This window comes from Microtus pennsylvanicus, chromosome 12 (assembly GCF_037038515.1).
Source record: "Microtus pennsylvanicus isolate mMicPen1 chromosome 12, mMicPen1.hap1, whole genome shotgun sequence".
Taxonomy (NCBI): Eukaryota; Metazoa; Chordata; class Mammalia; order Rodentia; family Cricetidae; genus Microtus; species Microtus pennsylvanicus.
In genome coordinates this window covers 28,723,915-28,748,518 of record NC_134590.1, presented here as the reverse complement: position 1 = coordinate 28,748,518, position 24,604 = coordinate 28,723,915, and the positions used below count along the sequence as shown (strand labels likewise).

Genomic DNA, 24,604 nt, shown 5'->3' with positions numbered 1-24,604 from the left:
TTCCCACCATTAAAAGGGGGCTCAGACAGTTTCTGATGCTCTTTTCCAAGAAATTATCCCCCGGTTTGGAATCCCAACCTCTCTTCAGTTGGATAATGGCCCAGAGTTTAGTTCCCAGTTCCTCAAACTTTATCTAAGGCTCTTAACATTCCCTGGCATTTTCATATCCCGTACCATCCTCAGTCTTCAGGGAAGAGAGAACGAACTAACTGTTCCTTAAAATTTGTTCTTGTTAAGATGTCACAGGAGCTTCACCTTGACTGGGTAAAACTTTTGCCTCTGGCCCTTCTTAGGCTTAGGGCTCTCCCCAAAAGCCCCCTTTCCATCTCATCCTTTGAACTCACATATGGCTGGCCAGTCTTAACCCCCGGCCTCTCACTTAAAACCTCTCCTTTTTCTGATCACCTGCTTACTCTGCTATTATCCCATCTTCGCTCCCTATTATGGGACTTACCAGCTACTCATTACCTCAACCATGTGTCAATTCATGCCCACCACAGATTAAAATAGGATATAAGGTATTATTCTCTCTCCCAGACCAATGTTCCACACCCCTTTTCCCTAAATGGCAGGGCCCCTTTAAAGTAATTCTTGTAACAGCTGCCAAGCTCAAGGGACTTCCTCATTGGATTCACCTATCCTATCTTAAACCTTTTACTCTTCCAGCTCAAGATACTTTCTTGTATATGGTAACTCAAACAGGGCCCTGCTCCCTTAAGTTCCAGAGGGCACCAAGATCAGCCACTCTTTTTTCAGTTCCAGAAAAATAAAAGTCTCATCACCGTACTCAACTCTCCTGTACCAAAAACTCCATATACTCCCCCTCTTCCTCTTTCTCCTATCTGCTTTACCAACTTCTCTATATCTCCGATGTCATGCTTAAATTTCCAGTTAGCCGCTCATCTGGTATTACAGGGACCATCATTAAACATGGAACTGGAGGTACAAGAACTGTCAAAAGCCCAGGTGGTAAGAAACAATAACAAGTTTGGGGACATTCACAGTCCCAAACTTCAAAAACTCACAAAACAGACGTTAACATAACAGGTTTATCACTGACTGCAGCAGTGTGTCCTAGATGTTAAGGTAATACCATGATGCTAAAGAGAACAGGTGCCTTAAGATTTGCTTCAGGTAAAACATCAAGGGGTCTAATAATTCCCCTTCTTCTCCTCCCTCGAGGCTGAATTCCAAGCACTCTGCCCCCCACCTCATTACTGCTTCCTTAGTCTCCCTTCCATGAGGAGGGTTCAGGGAGCCATCGTAGGTGAAAGGGAGAGGCGGAGGCTTGTTTTTAACAGCCCTTGTGAAATGCTGGGGAAACATCCCCAGTCTCTGGCCAGGCTGCCTAATATGTTAGCCCTGTGCGGCCATGAACATTGAAATACTGAGACAGAAAGCACATGCTAGAGGTTGAAAGTGGTTTTTTTTTTGAAAAATGGAATGCAAAATACCACCTTAATAATTTTATACTAATTATACCTATAATATTATAGCTATTAATATTAATATAAAAGCTATTATATTGGGTTCAATAGTGTGCATTATTAAGGGGAAACTCTTCATTTCCCCTTTTAAAGAGGATTTATGTTTTAGTATTTTTAATGAGAGTGAGTGCAGGTGAGTGTGGGTGCCTATAGAGCTCTGGCCTGGAGTTGGAGATACAGGAGGTTGTGAGTCACCTGATGTGGGTGCTGGGGATTGAACTCCTGTCTTCTTGAGGAGTAGTGCATGCACTAACCACTGATCCATCTCTCCAGCCCCTCGGTTTCATTTTTTAAGTCTGGCCACTGGAGCATTTAAAATTGCATGTGTGTTCAACTTTAAGTGAAGAGCAGTGACCTAGAGAAGAGTGTGTGTGTGTGTGTGTGTGTGTGCGCGCGTGCGCGTGCGTGTGAGATGGAGGTGTTTTGAAGATGGAGACTGAAGAGTCTCTCAGCTTCACTGGGGGTCCCTCTGGTAAGTCTGAAGGCCACTGAGAGGAGCCATTGCACTGTCTTCATCGAAGGGAAGGGCATGGAGAAGGGGCTCAGGGGTTCCTCGGCTCCAGCCCTATCAAGGAGACAATTTGCAAGACTCACTACTCTGAAAAGAGTCATACATGCCCCGCTAGAATAACGCGTGGCCTGTGGTAAGGGATGCACGTGGGTGCACTATGATCACTGTCATTTTTACCGCCCATGGCCTTTGGCTATGAAGGCTGCAGGGTCCCTGGCCAGCAGAGACCCCATGGTCCTGGGCTGATGACGCCCCAGCATCGGCCACCACGGTCAGAAGGACCTCCCAAACACTCCAGTGCGTGCAAGAGCCCTGGCACCTCTGGTGACACCCCAGCATCGGCCACCGTGGTCAGAAGGACCTCCCAAACACTCCAGTACGTGCAAGAGCCCTGGCACCTTTGGCTGACCTTGCAGCCTAGGTAGGTGATATTATTTATTTGTTTGCTTGTTTAAGACAGTGTTTCATTCTGGAACCCTGGCTGGTCTGGAACTCCCTATGTAGACCAGGCTGGTTTCAAACTCGTAAGTAACACATTTAATTTCTTGCCAGCTGGTAAATGGAAACTTGGAGTTGAATTTGATTTGATTTAGAAAAAAAATAATATGCCAATTTCTTTCTTTCAGTTTTAGACAGTGCCTCTTGCAAGCGAGCTGGCCTTAACTTAATATGTATGTGGCTACCACCTGGAACTTAAGGAGCCTTCCACTTCCATCTCCCAACCCCCAGAATATATGTGTAGGCTTGGGATCAAACCTAGGGCTTGTGGAATTCTAGGCAAGCCCTTTATCCACCCAGCCACATCTACAGCCCCATAATGTGAGTTCTTGCTGCGGAGAATTCTTGGTACATTTGTGCCCACGGTTGTGGTCTTTGATTTTTGAGCCACAGATTTTGGGTGCTTTAGGATCTCTTAAATAGACTCACATACTTTGATTAGCAGCCCATAGCCCTGCACATGGAGACTCCCTCACAAGGAACCAGCCCTCTCATCTAACTGGTCACAAGACTGTAGAGTTAAGACAGTAACAAGAAAGATTTCAGAACCTGTAATTTTTTGAGGCCCTGGAAGGCTTCAGGGTGAATCGTGTGTATCTTGTTGCTCTTTAAGTAGATGCTCTCCAGCTGCAGGCAGCTGTGAAAATCAGACGGCTCAACATGAACTATCCTGTTGAATGACAGATCCAGACTCTGCAGCGACTTCAGCTTCCACAGTCCTGAGAAAAGGAAAAGCAAATTCAAACCTAAACTGGTGCTGTTCGCTGCCGCAGAGTGTGTGGTGGGAAGTCGGAGGAGATATTAATGGCTCTTGGGTGGGAAGTTGTCAGAGTGTATGAAGAATGAGAAATATAAGTGGTCTTTTGAGAGATGAGTCCAATCGGCCTGTGAGCTTAGTGAGCAGGAAGGAAAAAAAATCGAGTCAAAATAGTACAGATTATAATGACAATGTTCTTGAGGGGACACACATAAACACAGGTAGGTATGTACTTGAGGGGATACACATATAAACATAGGAAGGTATGTACTTGAGGGGATACACACATAAATATAGGTAGGTGTGTACTTGAGGGGTATAAACAAATAAACATAGGTAGGTATATAGTTGAGGGAGATACACATATAAACATAGGTAGGTGTGTACTTGAGGAGATACACATATAAACATAGGTAGGTATGTACTTGAGGAGATACACATATAAACATAGGTATGTAGTTGAGGGAGATACACATATAAACATAGGTAGGTATGTACTTGAGGAGATACACATATAAACATAGGTAGGTATGTACTTGAGGAGATACACATATAAACATAGGTAGGTATGTACTTGAGGAGAGACACATATAAACATAGGTAGGTATGTAGTTGAGGGAGATACACATATAAACATAGGTAGGTATGTACTTGAGGGAGATACACATATAAACATAGGTAGGTATGTACTTGAGGAGATACACATATAAACATAGGTAGGTATGTACTTGAGGAGAGACACATATAAACATAGGTAGGTATGTAGTTGAGGGAGATACACATATAAACATAGGTAGGTATGTACTTGAGGGAGATACACATATAAACATAGGTAGGTATGTACTTGAGGAGATACACATATAAACATAGGTATGTACTTGAGGGAGATACACATATAAACATAGGTAGGTATGTACTTGAGGAGATACACATATAAACATAGGTAGGTATGTACTTGAGGAGATACACATATAAACATAGGTATGTACTTGAGGGAGATACACATATAAACATAGGTAGGTATGTACTTGAGGAGATACACATATAAACATAGGTAGGTATGTACTTGAGGAGATACACATATAAACATAGGTATGTAGTTGAGGGAGATACACATATAAACATAGGTAGGTATGTACTTGAGGAGATACACATATAAACATAGGTAGGTATGTACTTGAGGAGATACACATATAAACATAGGTAGGTATGTACTTGAGGAGATACACATATAAACATAGGTAGGTATGTATTTGGTGTGGGCAGAAATAAGGTAGTGAGTGAAATTAACAGTCATCACGGTTTGGTGTAGGATGGCTGAGGGAGGGGGAGAAGGATATGGAGAAAACTCTTTAACTTTATATATATTGGCTCATTCTTTCAAATGCGCATGTGCTGTTTTTATCACACACTCATTTAACATTTATCGTTTGTGTATTTGTATATGGATAACACAGGACATGTATGGAGGGCAGAGGATAACTGTCACGAGCCATTCCCTCCTTACACCATGTGAGGGGGCAGGATTTGAACCCAGATCATCAGTCTTGTCTGCAATCACCTTTCTTTTCCTGGTGAGCTGTATTTCTAGTCTTGTGTGTGCTCTTCTTAAATTAAAGAATCAATTTTTAGAATCCTAACCATGATTGAGTAAGGTGATGAGCAGATATCTGTTGCTTTGATTAACTGTGAGTGAAACCGAAAGATCTCCCTATGATAACACTGGAGAAACCTACCCTGAAGTTTATCATTACAGAAATGAATTCTTCCACTTTGAAAGTTCCTTATTCGGTTTTTAAAGCTTCTGTTTTTTTTTTTAGGATTCTCTTTGTGTATATTCATTCTACATGGTCCTGTATTGCAAAAGAATACGTTTGTGCAAGTGTAGGTTGTATGTTGAGTGTATCCGCCTCCCATCCCTCCCCCCCTGTCCCCTTTGTTCAGTTGGAGGATTCTAATTCTATTTCTACATCCCACGCACATCTTTATTTTTAGCCATTTGCATTCTTGTAACGGTTTGCCGTTGATATTATAACTATTTTCTAGGTATCCTCAGATATTTCAAAGGTAAAAAGATCACAGGTAGACTTTGCTTTCCAGCACAAGAATCAGATGGAGTTTTAGTCTCTGCCTTCGTGTTTCGCTTTGCTTTGGGAAGTTCGCAAAAGGTCCCGCTGGCACTGAGAGGGAAGACTGAGAACAAGGTGCCAGTCACAGCCGACTTGCAAACTTCATTCCCAGATGGGTCTCCTAGGGAGGTGCTTGCAATTTCACACGTTCTTCAGCCTTATTCTCAAACGTGGGCTGAATCTCTAATTTCTGGGTAGCAGATCAGGCTTATTCAGTTCCAGAGCCAAGTTTATCCCTTGCTTACTGTCTGCAAGGTATCGAGGACAAGACTGATTGTGAAGAAAGCAGGCCACATAACTGAAATGGCTGTACCATGCGGATCGTCATATGTGCACTTGAGTCACACAGGTTAAGCAAGAGAACTTTAAAGAAATGAATCAATCAAAAGATTATGATGGCCAGGCGGTGGTGGCGCATGCCTTTAATCCCAGCACTCTGGAGGCAGAGGCAGGCGGATCTCTGTGAGTTTGAGGCCAGCCTGGTCTACAAGCGCTAGTTCCAGGACAGGAACCAAAAGCTACGGAGAAACCGTCTCGAAAATCAAAAAAAAAAAAAAATATGATGGAGGCACATGGTACTGAGGATAAATCCTTACCCCAGAAGCTCCGAGTGGTGGCACAATAAGACACATGGACAATAAAACTTACATGTCAGGCAGAACTGGCCGTCATCCATAGCACCCCACTGTACAGTGGACTATTCGTCCTCCTGACTGGCAAATGATCAAATCTTTTCTGTGCAGAATAAGCTGAACTTTGGGATGTAGTGTTTGACCCAACATTGAGGATTCAATACAAAAGTCTGTATTTCAGGCTTCTTTGGAAAGATTCAAAGTTTCATCTGGTGTGTGACATTTGGCTAGAGTTGAATGGAGGCTGCTTGCTTTAGATGGGGCATGAGCTTGTAGAAAGCTGTTATTTCTATGAATGCACACACTCTGTGTGTGTGTATGTGTGTGTGTGTGTGTGTCTGACACAGATACACACATGAGGGATAGATAGGTAGATAGATATTAAAAATTGGTCAAGAAAATTACATTTAAAAATCAATGAGAGTGAACCAAAGCTGATGTTCAGTTAGCACATGTGTGTGTAAAATACTCCCATATTTCTGTGTGCCTGGAGTCTGTGTGTGCTGCCCCATGGTCCTGGAAATCCAGTGTACTTCTCCCATCTCTTCCCAAGTCCCCCCTCAACTCTTTCTCTGTTCTAGCACCAGGACACATCCAAATGAGGGCTTGGAGGAGGGGAAGGCCAGTTGTCAACAACCTCTAGAGATGAACACAACCGCTAAAGAAAATACATTTCTTTGTGCAGAAATTCTCCCGTGTTTAAATGTGCAAACACAGGGATCTGAGTGGGGAAGACAGAGTCGGGAAAAGCACTACAGATTCTCTGCCTCTCGCTCATACTTGTCTGGCCTATTAAGAAATATGAATTCGTGCTTCCTAAAACAACTCAGTGCTCGGCTGAACTGGGCAAGTTTCTAGGAGCTCAGTGGAGGGAGAGTACACCCTAGCTTTGAAGGGAGAGAAATGACTATGCAAAGCTCCTGCATAATCATACATGGTTTATGCTTTAGGCATTTCACAAGTCTTTCATTTTTAATGTTCACAAAGTCCTGGGACTTCTCACCATTTACAAAGAAAATACCAATGCAAGGCTTGCCCAGTGACAGGATAGAACTGGATCAAAGTCCAGATAGCTTACCCTGTAACTGTGCCCCAACTGTAGACACACCAATAAAACAGAGGAGCAGATACTGAAGGAACTTGCCTATAAAAGGGGGACAAGAGGGTGTGGTTCTCCAAGAATGCACTGGGTGGTTTAGTTACTGTCCTATTGCTATGAAGAGACATTATGACCAAGGCAACTCTTACAAAAGAAAGCATTCAGTTAGGGTCTTGCTTATAGTCTCAGAGGTTCAGCCCATTGTCATCATGGTGGGAGGCATAGCCGCATGCATGCAGGCCTAGTGCTGGAGAAGTAGTTGAGAGTTTCACATCTGGATCTGCATTCAGAGAGAGACTGGGCCTGGCATGAGCTTTTGGGACCTCAAAGCCCACTCCCAGTGACATACTTCCTCCAACAAGTCTACACCTTCTAATCCTTTCAAATAGTGTCACTCCCTGGTGACCAAGTATTAAAATTTGTGAGCCTATGGGGGCCATTCTTATTCAAACACCAAATTATTCCATTCCCTGGTCCGTACAGGACTGTAGCTATATCATAATGCAAAACTGCATTCTGTCAAGCTTCAAAATCCTCATAGTCTATCACAGTCTCAACACTGTTTAAAAGTCTAAAGTTCAAAGTCTCTTCTGTGATTCATGCAATCACTTAACTATAACCTCCAATAAAATAAAAATAAATAAAGCAAATCACATACTTTCAACATGCAATGACACAGGATACACATTACCAACTGACGGGGGAGAAAAGGGAACATAGGAAGGAAATACTGGATCAAAGCAAGACTGAAAATCAGCTGAGCAAATTCCAAACTCTGCATCTCCATGTCTGATGTCAAAGTGCTCTTCAGATCTCCAACTTCTTTCAGCTTTGTTGACTGCAACACACTTCTTTTTCTTGGACTGATTCCACTCCCTGTTAGCAGCTCTCCTATGCAGGTCTTCCAAGGCTCTGGCATCTCCAACATCTTGTATCCTTGACTCTAAAGCCAGAACCACAAGGCTGAGGCTACCAAGTTCTGCTGCTTGGAGCTGAAACTTGGTTCCCTTGTCCAATTGCATGTTTTCCAGTTTTCTATTGTGGATGGTTCCCTTCACTGCTTAAGGCTTTCTTTTATTTCTGTTCACAGGTTTGAGGCTTAGTTGGGTGGGTTCTTGCCCAGAGGTCATCACTCCCTTTATTCCATTTAGCATTAGGCTTTTCTTTAAACTTTTTAGTCTCCGTGAACACTGGATTTAGCTCCGTTACATTTCCTGGTGCTCCTTTTCTCCTCAGACTGTACATTCTGCATTTCTCCTTGCCCTTCTTGCTCCTTTTCAATGTAAATCTACACATGTGTGGCCACTGGTCATCATAAGACACAGTCAATACTAGGTTGTTTGGAAATCTCCTCCAAGGACCATAAACGGAGATTCTGCTTTTGCTTCTTGATTGCCCAGACCCGAACAATCACACAGAAACTATGTTAATTGTAACACTGCTTGGCTGATGGCTCGGGTGTATTTCTAGCTAGCTCTTGCATCTTAAATTAACCAATTTCTATTATTTTATTTCACCACGAAGCTCATGGTTTGTGACCTCTTGCTTCTTGGGAAGCTACATGGCGTCTCCCTGACTGCCTTCTTTTCTCCTCTATCTCTATGTGGATTTCCCACTTTGCTATATTCTGCCCTGCCATAGGCCAAAGAAGCTTCTTTATTAACTAATAGTAATAAAACATATCCATAGCATACAGAGGCAAATCCCACATCAAAGGACATTCATCCAAAATTCTTCAATTTAGCCTCAGGCAGGTTTTCAGGATAAGAGCAAAACATAGCCACCCATCTTTGCCAAAATACTGTAACAATGGTCTCTAGGCCATTTACTAATATTGTTCTTCTCTGAAACTTGAGCTGGGCCTCCATAGTTCAAATTTCCCTCAGCACCTGTCTTCCATGCTTGTCTCCCATGCTTCTACTAGGAGGGCCCAATAGCCCACCCCACTTAAAGTGTGCAATTGCTTTTCTAGTTCAAAGTCCCAAAGTCTTCCTTAAACCTAGAACAAACAGCATGGTCAGTCCTATCACAGCAACAACCCAGTTCCTAGTACCAACTTATGTCTTATTTTCTTATCTTATGTGTATGAATGGTTTGCTTGCATATGCCTACCTGATGCTTTTGGAAGGTGTCTGGTCAGAAGAAGGTGTTAGGCCCCCTGAGACTGGAATTACAGATAGTTATAAGCTACCTTGCAGGTTCTGGGAATTGAACTTCGGTTCTCTGTACAAGTAACAAGTGCTATTAACCTATGAGACATCACTCTAGTCCTGGATGAATCATTTTATTTATGCCAATTGAATCAAGATTTTTGATTAAACTATCACTTCACCGAGATCCTTACTGATTGCTTGTCTCCTTGATCTTGATTGCTTGGTGAGGGATGTTGAACTATCAGTTTTTTTTTCAAGTTTTCTTATGTTTCATTTTAAGTGTATTTATGTATAAGATTATTATAGGTTATCATTATTTTTTTTAAAAAATTAGTCCCTTTATCATTACATAGGACTCTTCTTTATCCTAATAATTTTTCTTGTTTCAAATTCTTTGTCTGGAATGAATACAACTTCTCTGGGCTGGGGGAGGACTCAGTGAATAAAGTGCTTGCTGTGGAAGCCTGAGGACCTGAGTTCAGATCTCCAGCCTTCTCATAAAAGCTGATCATGTGGTGTGTTTCTGTAATCCCACTGCTTAGGGGCAGAAACAGGTGGGTCCCAGGAGTTTGCTGTCCAGCCAATCTAGCCAAAAGTGAGCTTTAGCTTAAAAAAGTGACCTTGACTCAAAAAATAAGGTGGGGGCTGGAGAGATGGCTCAATGGGTACGGTATTTGTCATACAAACATGAAGACCAGAGTGTGGACCTCATATAAAAGAAGTCTGGAGGGTATGGTATCCACCTGTAAACTTAGCAGATGGGAGGTAATGGAGAATCTCTAGAGCAAGCTGGGTACCTCCGTTTATTAAGTAATGCTGCCTTAAAGTAAGGTGGAGATCAGCCAAAGAAGTCACTTGTCATACTTAGCATGAATTGTTCACATGCCACACACTAGAAAAGACTCAGTTGAGGGCTGGAGAGATGGCTCAGTGGTTAAGAGCATTGCCTGCTCTTCCAAAGGTCCTGAGTTCAATTCCCGGCAACCACATGGTGGCTCACAACCATCTGTAATGAGGTCTGGTGCCCTCTTCTGGCCTGCACACACACACACACACACAATATTGTATACATAATAAATAAATAAACATTAAAAAAAAAAGAAAGAAAAGACTCAGTTGAGTAACTGTCTATCAGGTTGGTTTGTGGATATGTCTGTGAGGGATTGTCTTGATTGATGCAGGATGGCTCAGCCCACTCTGGGCAGCAGCATTTCTTGGCCAGGTGATTTGGGGATGTGAAAGGAATCTAGCTAAGCATAAGTGTAGCAAGAAAAACAAAAACCCGGAGACAGATATTGGGGTTCAAGCTGAAAATCAGAAAATCAAAGCAGCTAACCACTAGAGAGTTCTTACCTTCACAAAATCTTCAGACTGAAGGAGAGTAAGTTTCTGTCTCATCCCACCTTATATTTCTCTCTAGTGCTAGTATTAAAGGCGTGCATCACCACTGCCTGACATCTATGGCTAACTATTGTGGTGACTGGGATTAAAAGAATGTACCACTACTGCCTGCCACTATTACTATGGCTGACTAGTGTGGCTAGCTTTGCATTCTGATCTTCAGGTAAACTTTGTTTATTAAAACACACACAAAATACTACTATAATTTCCGTTTTTAACTAAAAATAAAAAAGAGGACTATAACTAATACAAGAAAAACTATATACAGTAAGTACAATAACTACATACAATATATACAGGCAATAAGTACATCAACAATATCTAGTCCATTTGCACTTGGCAAACTCAGAGAAAATACATAATTATCTCTCTTATCTTGGCAAGTTCAAAGTCTTGTACCTAATTTACTTTCAATCATAATTTGCATTGCTATCTTTTGATATCTCTGAACCTTATGCCCTTTACACTTCTTTAGTGAATTTCTTTTCTGAGTCTTACATCAAGGAAAACTATAACTGTAAGTATCTAGTCTTCAACTATCTCAGAGACCCAAGAAGGAAATAATATTAACAGAGTAAGCAGGAAGTGCAAGCAAGACACTTACAAAAAAATGTGAGAAATGAAGAAAACAACTGGCTGCTTGGCCAGTCCCCCAAAGTTCCTCTGATATTGGGGCGTCCATCTTCAGCCTAGAGGTTTAGAATTTTCTATGATTCAGGGTTTTTGAAGGATTTTCTTTTCTTGTCTTGACAAGGTTTGGCAGTCACTCTCTTTTGTGTCCTGCTTGTCCAATCAGGACAGCATAGTATCAGCAGTTGAGGCAAGGACATTTTCTTGCCCAGTGGTTTACTTTTGCCACAAAAAAGGAAAACTCTATGTGAAGTTTCTTTGATGCCCATTATCTTCTCAGAAGTAGACTGGTACTACCAGGAGCAGACATATTTTATTGTCATAAAAAAGAACCTATGTTATTAAAACATCTTAAGTGCTATATTCTTAGATCTCTGAAGTGTTTGAAGATGACCTGTCTATTTAAAATGTATCTCTTCTGACCTTGAAAACAACCTAATAATGGCTACAAGTTTGATTGCAATAGATGACTTATTACTAATCTGCATTTCCTAAATAGTTGCTAATAGTAGCTTTCAATGACTAAAAATTTGCATTGCATTGTTAAGTGAGATGTATAGGTAGGTACAATACCTTGAACACAATTAGAAATGTATGTACAGTATGTTCTAACAAAATTAATCTCAAATTTGTGTCAATATACAAAATTTGTGTACAATATATAAAAATCCAGTCTATTGTAAGATATTTAAAATTAGTAGTTGCTTTTTAAAAAGTGGATTCAATAATCTACCTTTTATCTTATCAGATCTATAGCTTCCCTTTTTTCAGAGTAGATTCAATATTCTACCCTTTTATCCTATCATATTTATATCCCAATTTTTTCTTTCTAAAACAAGAACTTTGATTCCAATCTCCTTTGCTCAACTTTCCTCCTGACTGTAACCAATAACAACTTGTAACCATCTCAACCCCCTAAACAATGACAAATAGTCATAATCCATTGGATGACCAAAACCACAAACCCCACCTCTTGGGAATGTGGTGTCATATTCTTAAATTTACTTCCTATTGTCTGGGGGTGATGACATCTTTAGGGGATTCTGAAAAGAAAAAATTGAGTTGCAGAGTCCCGGGAGAGGTACCTTTATTATTTGTTTTCAAATCTCTGCATAGTGGGAAAGTGATGGACTTATCTCAAATCCTGCTTAGAGTAGTTTGTTAGGCTGGATCATCTCAGCTAATGACCTTGAAATGGTTCTGAGAAATTTATAGTCCAAAGCTGATCTTTAGGTGGTGTTTCTCACCTTAGTGGGGTTATCAAAGTCCGGGAGGAATTGTCACCGTAGGGCCCCATCCTCCTTTTGGAGACTTCAAATGTTTCTGTTAGGCATGGTCTTCATTCACTGCAGAAAACCTAAACAAATATCATGTGCAGCAGATCTCAAAGAGGTTAAAGAAAAGCTTCAAAGACTCAAAATAGAACCAAAGAATTATGAGATTAGAGGCAATAAAATAGTCCTTTAATTTTGTTTTTCTTCTGTTCCACATCAGATGGCTCTTCTGACATGGGACAGAGATTTTGGATTTTACTTTAATAAGCATGCTTGGGTTCAGAGAAGGAGAGAGCCATGCTCCAACTCCAAAGCGAGCTTTAATTTTCAGTAGGACAGGGACTACAAAAGGACCATTTGCATTACATGTCTGTAGAGAACAGCAGAAACAAACATTTGGGAAGATTTAGGAATTTTGTCCTGTTGGAAATGTGATATACTAATAGGCCAATTCTTTTTTTGGGGACATTTTTTTTTCTGGATGATTTATCCTTTTTCTTCAGATGTCTCTCTTGTCCAGTTGTCTTTGGATTCCTTAGCTGGATGCCTTTATTCTCCTGAAAACACAGAAAAAACCCTTCCCCAACTCTAAATTTTTGGGAGATTCTTTTTTTGGCTAGTTATATATTATCAAATGAAAAGTATTTGTTAGTTTTATAGGTTAGTTTAGATTAAATGACCATGCTGTTTGATGAACTATATAATTTCTCCTAATTAGGAGGTGTCTGTTGTTCAAATTGAATCTTTATTAATTTTGATGGTTTCCATAGCTTTCCTTCTCTTATAGAAACAAAAGCAAAACCCCCTCCCCAGTATAACACATGTCCTGGTTTCCATTCTGAGGTCAGCACATCTTTAAAGTTTACTGGCTAATTTAATTTCATAGTTTTTTTTAATACTATCCAATGTTTTTCTGCAGTTGTTCCTTACTCATTATCATTTAGAAAATTCAAAGTTAATAAAGCAGTATTCAGTCTATTTATGGGGGTATTTATCATCCTTTTTTGTTTACTTAACATACCTTTAGAGTTTGATTTGGTCTTTCTCTAATTGTCTGGCCTACAGGATTGTGTGATATACCTATAATAAGCTATAATACTATAATAAACAAAACTGTTTCATTTTCCTAGAGACATATGCCAGAGAATTGTCTGTCTTTATTTGTACAGGGATACCCATGATGGCCATAACTGCAAGTAAATGTGTAATTACCAAATCAGCCTTTGCCAAACTCAAAGCAGTTGCCAATTTAAAACCTGAATAGGTATCAATGGTGTGGTGTACATATTTTAGTTTTCCAAATTCTACAAAATAGAACACATCCATCTGCCAGATTTATTCCCTTTAGTACCCTTTGGGTTACTTCCTGCAGGTAGTGGTGTTTGGTTGTATAAAGAATAAGTAGGGCATTTCCCTATGATTTCCTTGGTTTGTTGTCACATAATAAAAAAGTCTTTCTTAAACCTTTTCCATTGACATTATATTTTTTATAAAATTTCCAATCAACAATTCACCACTTTCTGCGTTACCTTGTGCTAGAGGCTCTGGCAGACCTGTATGGGATTGGATGTGTATTATATACATGGGATGATTCCTATTCCTGATTATATCTTGTAACTGAATAAATAATAAAGTCAATTCTGTATCATCTGGTATAAATTCAGTGCAAAGCAACTCTTCCTGCACATTGCGAATTGGTAAGTATGTTGAGTGGTTCTTTAAAATCCATTAGTACCATGAGAATAGCATATCATTCTCACTTTTTGACAGAATAATACAGGCTTTGATTCACTTTATTTAAGTTTTCTGATTTGCAACCTGCCTTTCCTGATTTATTTGCATCAGTATAGAACATAGGGGCTCTAGTTATTGGTATGTCCTGTACAATTTGACAAAGAATCCAGTTAGTTCTCTTTGTAAGTTGAATTCTCTTCTATTGGGGATTCTTTTGTTAATTTCTCACAAAAGAATTGCTACAAGCTTTTTTGCCAGTGTTCACTTTCTGTCCATAATTTGTCAATTTCATCCTTATTAAAATGCACTATAATTTCTGCTGGGTCTATTCCTGATAATTGATGAAGTCTCAATTTTCCTCTTAGAATTAACTCAGAGATCTTTTCCATATAAGTTTTTAATTTTTTACTTGGTTTACATGCTAAAATATCCATTCTAAAATAATATCTTCCCTCTGCATTAAAATTTCTGTAAGGGAATGTTTGGAGGGTAATATGCCCAGAACTCAGTTAAGATTTGGATCAAAAAGATCAATGTGTGCCTTCTGTAATTTGTCTTCTATCAAAGTCAATTCTCTTTCCGTTTCAGCTTCTCCTTTTCTTGATAATTTCCTGGGACTATTTAAGCCCTTGTCACCATCTAGGGTTTTGTTTAAATTAATCAGTTTATGAGGCTTTATCCCAATAGTTAATCATAGATTCAAAATGTCTCCTAGCAAACTTTTAAAGTCATTAAGCATCTGCAATTGATCTCTTTTAATTTGCACTTTGTTTTTCAAGACAGGGTTTCTCTGTAGCTTTGGAACCTGTCCTAGAACTAGCTCTTGTAGACCAAGCTGGCCTTGAACTCACAGAAATCCACCTGCCTCTACCTCCTGAGTGCTGAGATTAAAGGTATGTGCCATCACTGCCTGGCTCTAATTTGCACTTTTTGAAGTTTAGATTTTTTGTAAATGTATCTTATAGCAGAAATAATTAATAGAATCTCCTCTGTGTATTTTTTCAGGAGCAATTTGTAATACCAAAGAAGGTAAAATTTTCTTTACTTCTTCAAACATTCTTTCTAAATTATTTACATTTGAATCAGCTACAAAATTGTGTTTTCCATGTAATGATAAACTATAGATTGAAGAAATTGTTTACATATCATTTCCAACAGCTGCCATACAAAATATTGGCACAGGGTGGAGCTATTTAACATCTCCCTGTGGGAGAATCTTCCTTTGATATCTCTTAACAGGGTGAGAATTATTATAAGTAGGTACCGTGAAGGCAAGTTTCTCTCTGTCTTTTTCTTATAAAAGGATAGTAAAGAGGGGGCTGGAGAGATGGCTCAGAGGTTAAGAGCACTGATTGCTCTTCCAGAGGTCCTGAGTTCAATTCCCAGCAACCACATGGTGGCTCACAACCATCTATAATGAGATCCGGTTCCCTCTTCTGGCATACAAACATACATTGAAGGAATGTTGTATACATAATAAATAAATAAATCTTTAAAAAAAGGGATAGTAAAGAAACAGTCTTTTAAATCAATAGTGATAAGAGGCCATGTTATAGACAATAGAGAAGGCAAAGGAATTCCAGACTGTAGAGAGCCCGTTGACTGAATCATCTTATTAACAGTTCTTAAATCTGTTACCACTCTCCATTTTTCCAGATTTCTTCTTAATAACAAATAGAGAATTCCAAAGGCTAGTTGATTCTTCAATATGCTGAGCATTTAGTTGCTCCTGTACTAGCATAAATCCAGAGCATAGTCATCATATAAAGCTTGCCTTTCTATATAGTAGAATATTCTCCTTCTCCAAGAAGTTGATCTTGGGAGATTTCCATACTTCTCGCTTTACTCTATTGTTCAACTGTCTTAGCCTCTTCTCGGAACCAGGTGCTCTATTGTCATTGTGGACCAGGTTCTAAAACAGCTTTAACCATATCTATCCAGTCTTTAGGGATAATCCTATCACAAACTGACACAAGTTTAACATTTGCTTCATAAGAGGTGTACGCATGCCATATGAGACTACCGCTTCCTTGAATCTCTTTAAATCTAGCATTGGCACAGGAGCCCAATTATTTCTTACAAACCCTTTATCATTTGGCAATTGCTTTAAGGTTACTGGGTATATTAAAGTTGATTGTTTGAAAACCTTAGGCTGTTCCTCTCTAACCTTATAATGCAATGCTGAAATTGGTTCTCCATTAAATTCCTCTGACTAGATGTGAATATCTCTATAATCTGTTTCATTAAGTTTTTCTAAGGCCTGTATCTTGGCAGTCAAACCAAACAACTTTTTAAGAGATAAACCAAGAATTATCCAAAAACAAAAAACCCAGCAAGGATTATCAAAATGATAATTAACAGAAAGTCAATCCTGGTTAAATTGATCATTCCTTCATTTAGTTGTTCCATTTTTTTTTGAGTCATGCATTATGTAATCACACAGAGACCTAACTTTCTCTTTCTCTTTCACAATTGTGTTTACCATTTTTTAACGTGGTAAAAAGCTCTCCCTTTTAAGGAACTCTTCCCTTTAAGAATTCCCAATTTTCTCACCAAATCAGCCACCAATAACAATGAAGATGTGAGGCTTATTGCTGCCGTGTAGAACAATAAAAGCCTGACTGGAGTTCAAGGCAGCTACCTAGTTTGGCAGCAGCCTGAGAACAGAGTTCTCGGCCTGAGAACGAAGCAAAAGCCCACCAGGAGAGAAGTAAGGAAAAGCCAGCACGTAGGGCGGTGACTCTGGCCGCATGTAGCTTCGGCCTCTGCCAGTGTCTATAAAGCCACAGGCAAATGGTTGTTTCATGAATTTGTACCACAAATATCGGGTGCCAGATGTAGCATGAATAATAAAAACTCAGAGACAGATATTGGAGTTCAAGCTGAAGATCAGAAAAGCAAAGCAGTCAACCACTAGAGAACTCTTACCTCCATGGAGTTTTCAGACTGAAAGAGAGTGAGTTCCTGTCTCATCCCGCCTTATATTCCTCTTGTGCTGGGATTAAAGGCGTGCACCACCCCTGGTCTCTATGGCTAACTAGTGTGGCTGCTGGGATTAAAGGTATGTGCCTCCACTGCCCGGCCTGTATGGCTGACTAGTGTGGCTAGCTTTGCACTTTGATCTTCAGGCAAGCTTTATTTATTATACCATGAATAAAATATCACTATATATAAGCCTGTATGCAAGCCAGCAAACAGGATTCCTCCATGAGTCCTGCATCCAGATTTCTACCCTTACTTCCTACTCAGACTTCCTTCAATAGTGAAGATGACTTGAAAGTTTAAGCCAAATAAACCTTTTTTCCCCCTGGTTGCTTTTGCTCAGGGTATTTTATCAAAGCAGCAGTAGGAAACTAGAACAATACTAGGTGCCAAACTTGGGCCTTCATGTGCACATACATATATATGTGCAGATGTGTTCCCACACATGTGTGTTCACACATAATACAAGCATGCATTCACATACTCGGGCATATCACATGTACACACAAAAACATATGAAGGGGAAAGTGATAAAAGAAAGCACCTGGAGAGTCAACATATGCATCTCACACACACACACACATACACACACACACACACACACACACACACACACACACACACACTTTGCCTTTCTTTTGGTTAGTGCTTATCTAGTGGTTTATCTTTTTCCATCCACTTTCATTGCAGCACATCGAGCCTCTCCCCCCTACTAGCCTATCTGACAACAGGTGATGAGCTTACACTCAGCAGTGAAAAATAACAAAAATTTAATATATATGATGATGTGAGTAAACATCCAAATAATTACACTGAAATAGAGATGCTGAAATAAAGCAAAAAATGCAAGCAGATGCTTCCTGATAAACAAAGATCTTATATTTTAATAAATCCATCACAGGCTGAAAATATCACGTCAAAATGCCTTTAATATAACGAACCCACCAAATAGCCTAGCGTAACAATGCAGTACACGGAGTCACTGACTACCTACACGGTCCAGAGACTGACTGGGAACCATGACTCTGCCACCACCTGGTATACAGAACACCACAGTATGTAGCAAAGGCCCCAGGGAACAAAAACAGAATGCTAAGGACAGTTTCTACTCAATGTGTATTGTTTTGTCACCGCTGTAAAACCAAAGGGTCATTAAGTTTGAATCATCATAAGTCAAGGTCTGTCTGTATTGTATGGTTCTGTTCATATAAATGTACAGGAAGTTTAGGAGAGCTTACAATGCCAGGAGAGAAACCAGTGTTTCCCTGGGTTGAGGAGATGATGAGATGAACAGGAAAGACAGGTTGTCCAAAGGTTCTGGAGAAACTTCCACAGTGATTGCTAGGTCATATCTGGATGGTGGCGATGGTTTTCTTACAGGTCAGAGTGGCTTAGAATCAGGACACAGAACCAAGGTTGCTTAGAACAAGGAAGGGTAGGGGCCTCTCACACTATAAAGAGGCACACAGCTGTGAACAGAGCAACAGCACATTTGACCAATCCTCTGGACATTTGAAGACACTCAGATAGCTTTTGATTTTTGAAATGAGCATTTGCCCGTATACACCCTGCATTGCTGTCTTTTTCTCTGTCAAATATTTCTGTACAAGATTTTTTTGTTTGTTTTTTGAGACAGGGTTTCTAGTGCAGCCCTGGCTGTCCTTGAGTTCACTCTGTAGACCAGGCTGGTCTCGAATTCACAGAGATCTGCCTGTCTCTGCCTCCTGAGTGCTGGGATTAAAGGCATGCGCCATCACCATTCAGCCAAAAAATAGTTTTTAATATTCTAATTTACCTGAAATCAAAGAAGTGACAAGGACAGAAGAAAACTGGTGGGCCCCAAAGTTAGAGTTGCAGGGCCATTCAACAGCACCAAAGGTGGCTAACTGGGCTAAGGGATTATGTACGACATCACTCTGTGTTCTAGGCTTCGGCTAATATCTGTGTGTATACTCATTTGCTGATCCTGTATACTCATTATTCCCAGAGATATGACTTTTCATGTTTAGTGAGTTATCGAAGGTGAGTTATTAAGGAAACAGAGTAATGCAAGATGTTTTTTTCAGCTTCCCTCATTAAGTCAACCCAAGAATACCCCAAAAGGGTAAATTTCTTCTGGATATGGGACTAAGTGTCATGAAGTTCTTCCAATTTTAGAGGATTAAGATTTTGTTTTATTAAGGTACTGGTGTGGTCCTTACAAATGACCTTGACCGTTTAAGGTCTCCCAAGATGGAGTGAGGTCATTCGAGTAACTCATTTACATATCCAGGCTGCACAGCTAAATGGGGGGAAATGTGTTTCTTATTTGAGCCACTGATGATCGAGTGAGCAGAAGCTGTGAGGTGCTGGGAGCCACTGGGTCATCTCATGGCAGTTAGATTCCATGTTTCAAGCAATTCAGGGCTGAGAGGAAAAGTCAGAAGTGACTTTGTGGGAATGGAATTAGCTTTGGAACTTTATTCTGACGATGGCATGGGCTATGAGGAGGTGAAATCTAATCACCCAGTACTTAAGAGGCCAGAAACGGTCTTATTATTTCCTGGAAATCATATTAGCGTTCCTATGTAAAAAGGGCAGCAGAGGGTGTCTAGCCACCATCTTAGTAAGCACTGTCTTTGAACTATGAACTTCTGCATGCCTTCTCACATGTAGTCATCAGAGAACACAGCAACAATGCCATTCTGGAGTCATGGCTTCAAGTTCAGAGTATTAAGAACCGGAGTAGGGTCTAAAATGGTCCAGGGTGAGACATTTTATCTGATATGTCATCCCTGATTGTGACCAAGGTGTAAGTCACTCAAAGTCCTGCTCTCTTGGCTTAATGTCGTCCGCACATTTTGTTTGTTTAGATTGAGTTGATTTTGAGAACAATGGTTATTTGTGTTTCTATAATCCAATAGCAATCCCTGTGGGTAAAAGAACACAAAAAGCTCTTGTTTTATAAGACATGGGATTTTCTGTCTTTCCTAATTCTTCTCATTTCAAATGTCAGCTATTCTTTCACCTTGTCTCTAATGCATCTCTCTAGTTTCTGAAACTTGGTGGGTTAGCATGAGGGATGCCAGTCTGACCTGCCAATCTCCCTGGAGCCAGCGCGAGGTCTTTGTCCCAGGACATTCCCAGCTACTGAAAAAATCCTGCTTGACGAAGGTCTTAGAGGCTGGCTCCATTGCTTTAAACTCCTAAAATACTGGTTGCTATGGCCGTCCCCAGGATGGCGTGTATTGCAGGCTTAGTCCCTAGCTTGGAGCTACCGAAAGGAGTGAACCCTTCAAGAGGTGGTGCCTACCAGGAGGTCTGCGGCCATTGGGGACATGCCCCTGGTGGGAACTCTTGTACTTTGGGTTCCTGCTCTCTCTCTCACTGGCTGTTATCGTGAAGTCAGACACTTCTACCGTGTGTTCTTGCTATGATGTACAAGCTCAAAAGAGGCCCAAAGCAACAGCACCAGCTGACATGGACTGGAAACTTCAGGCCTGTGAATTAAAGCAAAACTTTCCTTTTTAACTTGTTTATCTCAGGCATTATTTTACAGTAATAAAAAGACCCAATATCCTGATTTTAAGTTATTACCATTCCAAAGTTATGGGTGGAAGGTGGAGCTATCACATTAAGGTTGCATTCATGTCTGGCTTCTCTCTTGTTCTGCCCAGCACTGGAGCAGGGTGTTTCCTCCACACGAAGCTTGTTGCTGACGTCACAGCTGACTCAACACAGGAGCATGCCTGACAGTGGATTAGTCAGCGTGGTGTTCCAGCATTATAAAAATGGGACACTTTTCTGAGAGTCCTATAAACAATCACTGTTTAAAGACACAAGTCATAGGCGATGAAGCTCTGTGTGCTGCATGGTCAGTGGCTTGAGAGGTGCCTTCTGGGGTGTCTCTAATTTATTCTCGTTCTGGACAAGTAGAGCACACCTAACCAGACACGCACGGCCCTGCTGTGGATTGTAGTGGGTTATGGGTCCCCTCCATGGCATCACTACTTAACGTTTTCAAAGGCAACTTGAGATGTAGAGAGAAGCGAATTAATTCTTTGTTTCTAAGTATACTGTTGTTCTTAATTTGTGCCAAGAGAGCAATAAAGACTAATATTTGCAAATCGCTCTCAGGTTTCCAAACAACCTTTCACATCTTTTAACTGCTGCCCTGCCCTGCGTGTGGCTTACTGCATTATAGCGACAAAAGGGCCCCTTTTCACTGAATCTTCACAATTCAGATAAAGCTCGTGGAGCCTTTGATTTATGATGGGTTGAACTGTGATTATTTTATTATCTTTTTGCTTCACAGTGGTCTGAAATTGTGCTCACACAACCACCGCTTCACACCTTCAGTACTTCTGTGTGACATGGGATACTCAACATTTTATCAGAAAATGAACTCGGCATCACAGGCTTTCTTCTGGCTGTTGATGTACGTGTTCTGAGACTTTCTAAGGGAGGGCATGCTCAGCTCTGATGCCAAGGAGGTCAGGGGCTGGTAGGTTTGTTTCTTTTTTCTTGCTGTGATAAAATATCTTGGCAAAACCAACTTAAGGAAGAAAGGGATTTGGGCTCACAGTTCTAGAGAGCTAGAGCCCATTGTGGCTGGGAAGGCATGGTGTAGGAGCAGGTGGCTGGCTGATTGTGTTTCATCCAAACTTAGAAACACAGGGAGAACAGCAAGGGGGCCAAAGTCCTGCCCTAGTGATGTACTTCCTCCAGCAAGACTGTTTTTTCCTTCTAAAAGTTCCATAACTGATGTGGGGTTCTCCTCTGTATTTTGTGAATACCATTGGTGAATAAAGAAATTGCCTTGGCCTGTTGATAGGGCAGAACTTATGTAGTGGGGAAAACTAAACTGAATGCTGGGAGAAAGGAGGCAGAGTCAGAGAGAAGCCATGTAGCCCCGTCGGACACAGACACTGGAAGTTTACTTGGTAAGCCAAAGCCACGTTGCAATACACAGATTACTAGAAATGGGTTAAATTAAGATATAAGAGTTAGCCAATAAGAAGCTAGAGCTAATGGGCCAAACAGTGATTTAAATAATATAGTTTTTGTGTGATTATTTCAGGTCTGAGCTGCCAGGCAGCTGGGAAACAAACAAGCAGCCTTATTACAACCTTCCCAAGGGTGTCATCAACTGAGGACCGAGTGTCCAGACGCATGAGCCTTTGATGGAATTATTTAATTTTCAAACTCCAGCAAGTATATTTAAATGCACCTCTGATTTATGGTGTTTGTGACCTGCATTGGGTTTGTGGTGATTATAGACCAGGGAGCACCTGCTTGATCTAGACAGACTTGAGCAGCAGAGTCAGGAGGCGGAAGTAGAGTGATGTCCAAGCAGCTCATCTCACTAGCTCCTCCCCTCCAAGATGGGATCCTAGGTTGCGCATCTAGCCACTGTCAGCCTTGCAGAATGACAAGGGGTGTTAGAGGGGGTCTGACCTAGACAAACTTCAAGAGTATGTTGGCTACAGGAAGTGAGTTCAAATCACAAAAGGTCTGGGTAAAAGGCTGTGCTATATCCAATCAGATCCACACATTCCATGGACTTTCTTTTTTTTTTTTTTAAATTTATTTATTTATTATGTATACAATATTCTGTCCGTGTGTATGTCTGCAGGCCAGAAGAGGGCACCAGACCTCATTACAGATGGTTGTGAGCCACCATGTGGTTGCTGGGAATTGAACTCAGGACCTTTGGAAGAGCAGGCAATGCTCTTAACCACTGAGCCATCTCTCCATGGACTTTCTATGTGTGCATCCTTCCTCTCTAGACAGCGCCATTGGCTAGAGTTCTAACAGAATTCCAGACGCAGGAGTGGCTCGTTTCATTTTCCTGCTGTTTTCTCTATGCGTTTACCATTCTCCCCCTTACAGTCTGGAAGGCAGAAGTTTAACCTCAGAGAGGAAGAAGCCCACGTTTATACTGGGCCTTTGACCTTGAAGTAAAATTGGCTGGTATCAGCCGTAAGTGCAAGCCCTCTGGAGAACACATCTGTCCTCAGGAGAGAGGGTCACATTTCAATTCATTCTAGGATAGTGGCCTCCGTTGCTAATCCTGTGGCTCCCTGTAGTCTCCATTCTCAAAGCAAAGCAGGCTCTGTGCTACTGTGCCCAGCAAAAATGAAGCGGAAGAGTTTGGGAGTCCTGAATCTCAGAGGAGCGAATCCCTAGGCCTTTCTCAAAGGGCGTTGAAGAAGCAGAAAGGGGAAGGGATTTCCACCAATCTGAGAGACTGAGAAAGGCTAGTCTCTGAGTATCAGGGGGTCAGGGAGACAGACAGACAGACAGACAGACAGACAGACAGACACACACACACACACACACACACACACTAGCACACCCCGATGTCCAGGGTCAGGGACACATACACACACATGCACGCTCGCGCGTGCGCGCGCACACACACACACACACACACACACACACACACACACACACACACACCGTGATGCCTTGATTGAATCTAAAAATTCTACCCTAGCTGTGGAGCAAGACTTAGAAAGGGCAGAGGAGGGCCAACCCGAGATGTTGTCAATACCCCTGGGACCACCCTCCTCGCGGCTCAGAATCAGAAATTTATTCCCCTGTTCCTGAAAACTGAAGGCGCATCTCCAGGACCCAACTTAAGCTTCAGCAAGGAATTCTGATTTGGGTTTCATAGTAGGAAGTTTTACATACAAATATAGAATATTGTGATATGGTATTCCTGGTCTACATGTGGAGGACAACTAAAAATGCAAAATGGATTCTAAGAAGAAAAAAATTGTCAATATGATAACATGTTTAATTTGAATTATATATTATAAATACCTTGTATCCACTATGTCTCAGGGCTTTCCCATATTAGTAAATATATATAGCAAACAAGGTAGATAGCTTAGCCAGACATGGTGGCATTCATGTTTAATTCCAGCACTTGGAGGGCAAAGGTAGGCTGATTTCTATTTGTTTGAGACCAGTCTGGTCTACATAGGAAATTCCAGGTCAACCTGGGCTACACAGTGAGACCCTGCCTCAAAAACAAACAAACCTAACTACGTTAGAGATTATTATGAGCACTTAGGGGAGTTCCAGGGTTTCTTGACAAAGTCATAACCCAGCAGCGGGAGCGAGACAAGTGGAAGATTAAGCCGCACTAACTGTAGATTCCACTCTGGCCGGCAGCGCCACTAGGAAACGGCTTTATTGTATTTGCTCGGTCAGACCGCTGTGCTTTTTCAGCTGTTCCCTTGTAACTGAACGAAATACAGAACTCTTGTTGACATACACCACCAGCTCCCCCACATACTGTCTTTCTGTCTCATCCTTTCTTTAAAAGTG

At 41.0% G+C, this 24,604-nt stretch overlaps 1 protein-coding gene across 1 annotated transcript in view; it reads right to left on the bottom strand.

Annotated features, from left to right (window-relative positions):
* The window catches only part of Lrrc66 (leucine rich repeat containing 66), a 38,188-nt gene that overhangs the window by 12,816 nt on the left and 768 nt on the right, over positions 1–24,604 (bottom strand). Inside the window, 1 exon segment of the mRNA XM_075943075.1 lies at positions 3,046–3,215. Coding sequence (XP_075799190.1) covers positions 3,046–3,215 — 170 coding nt within the window.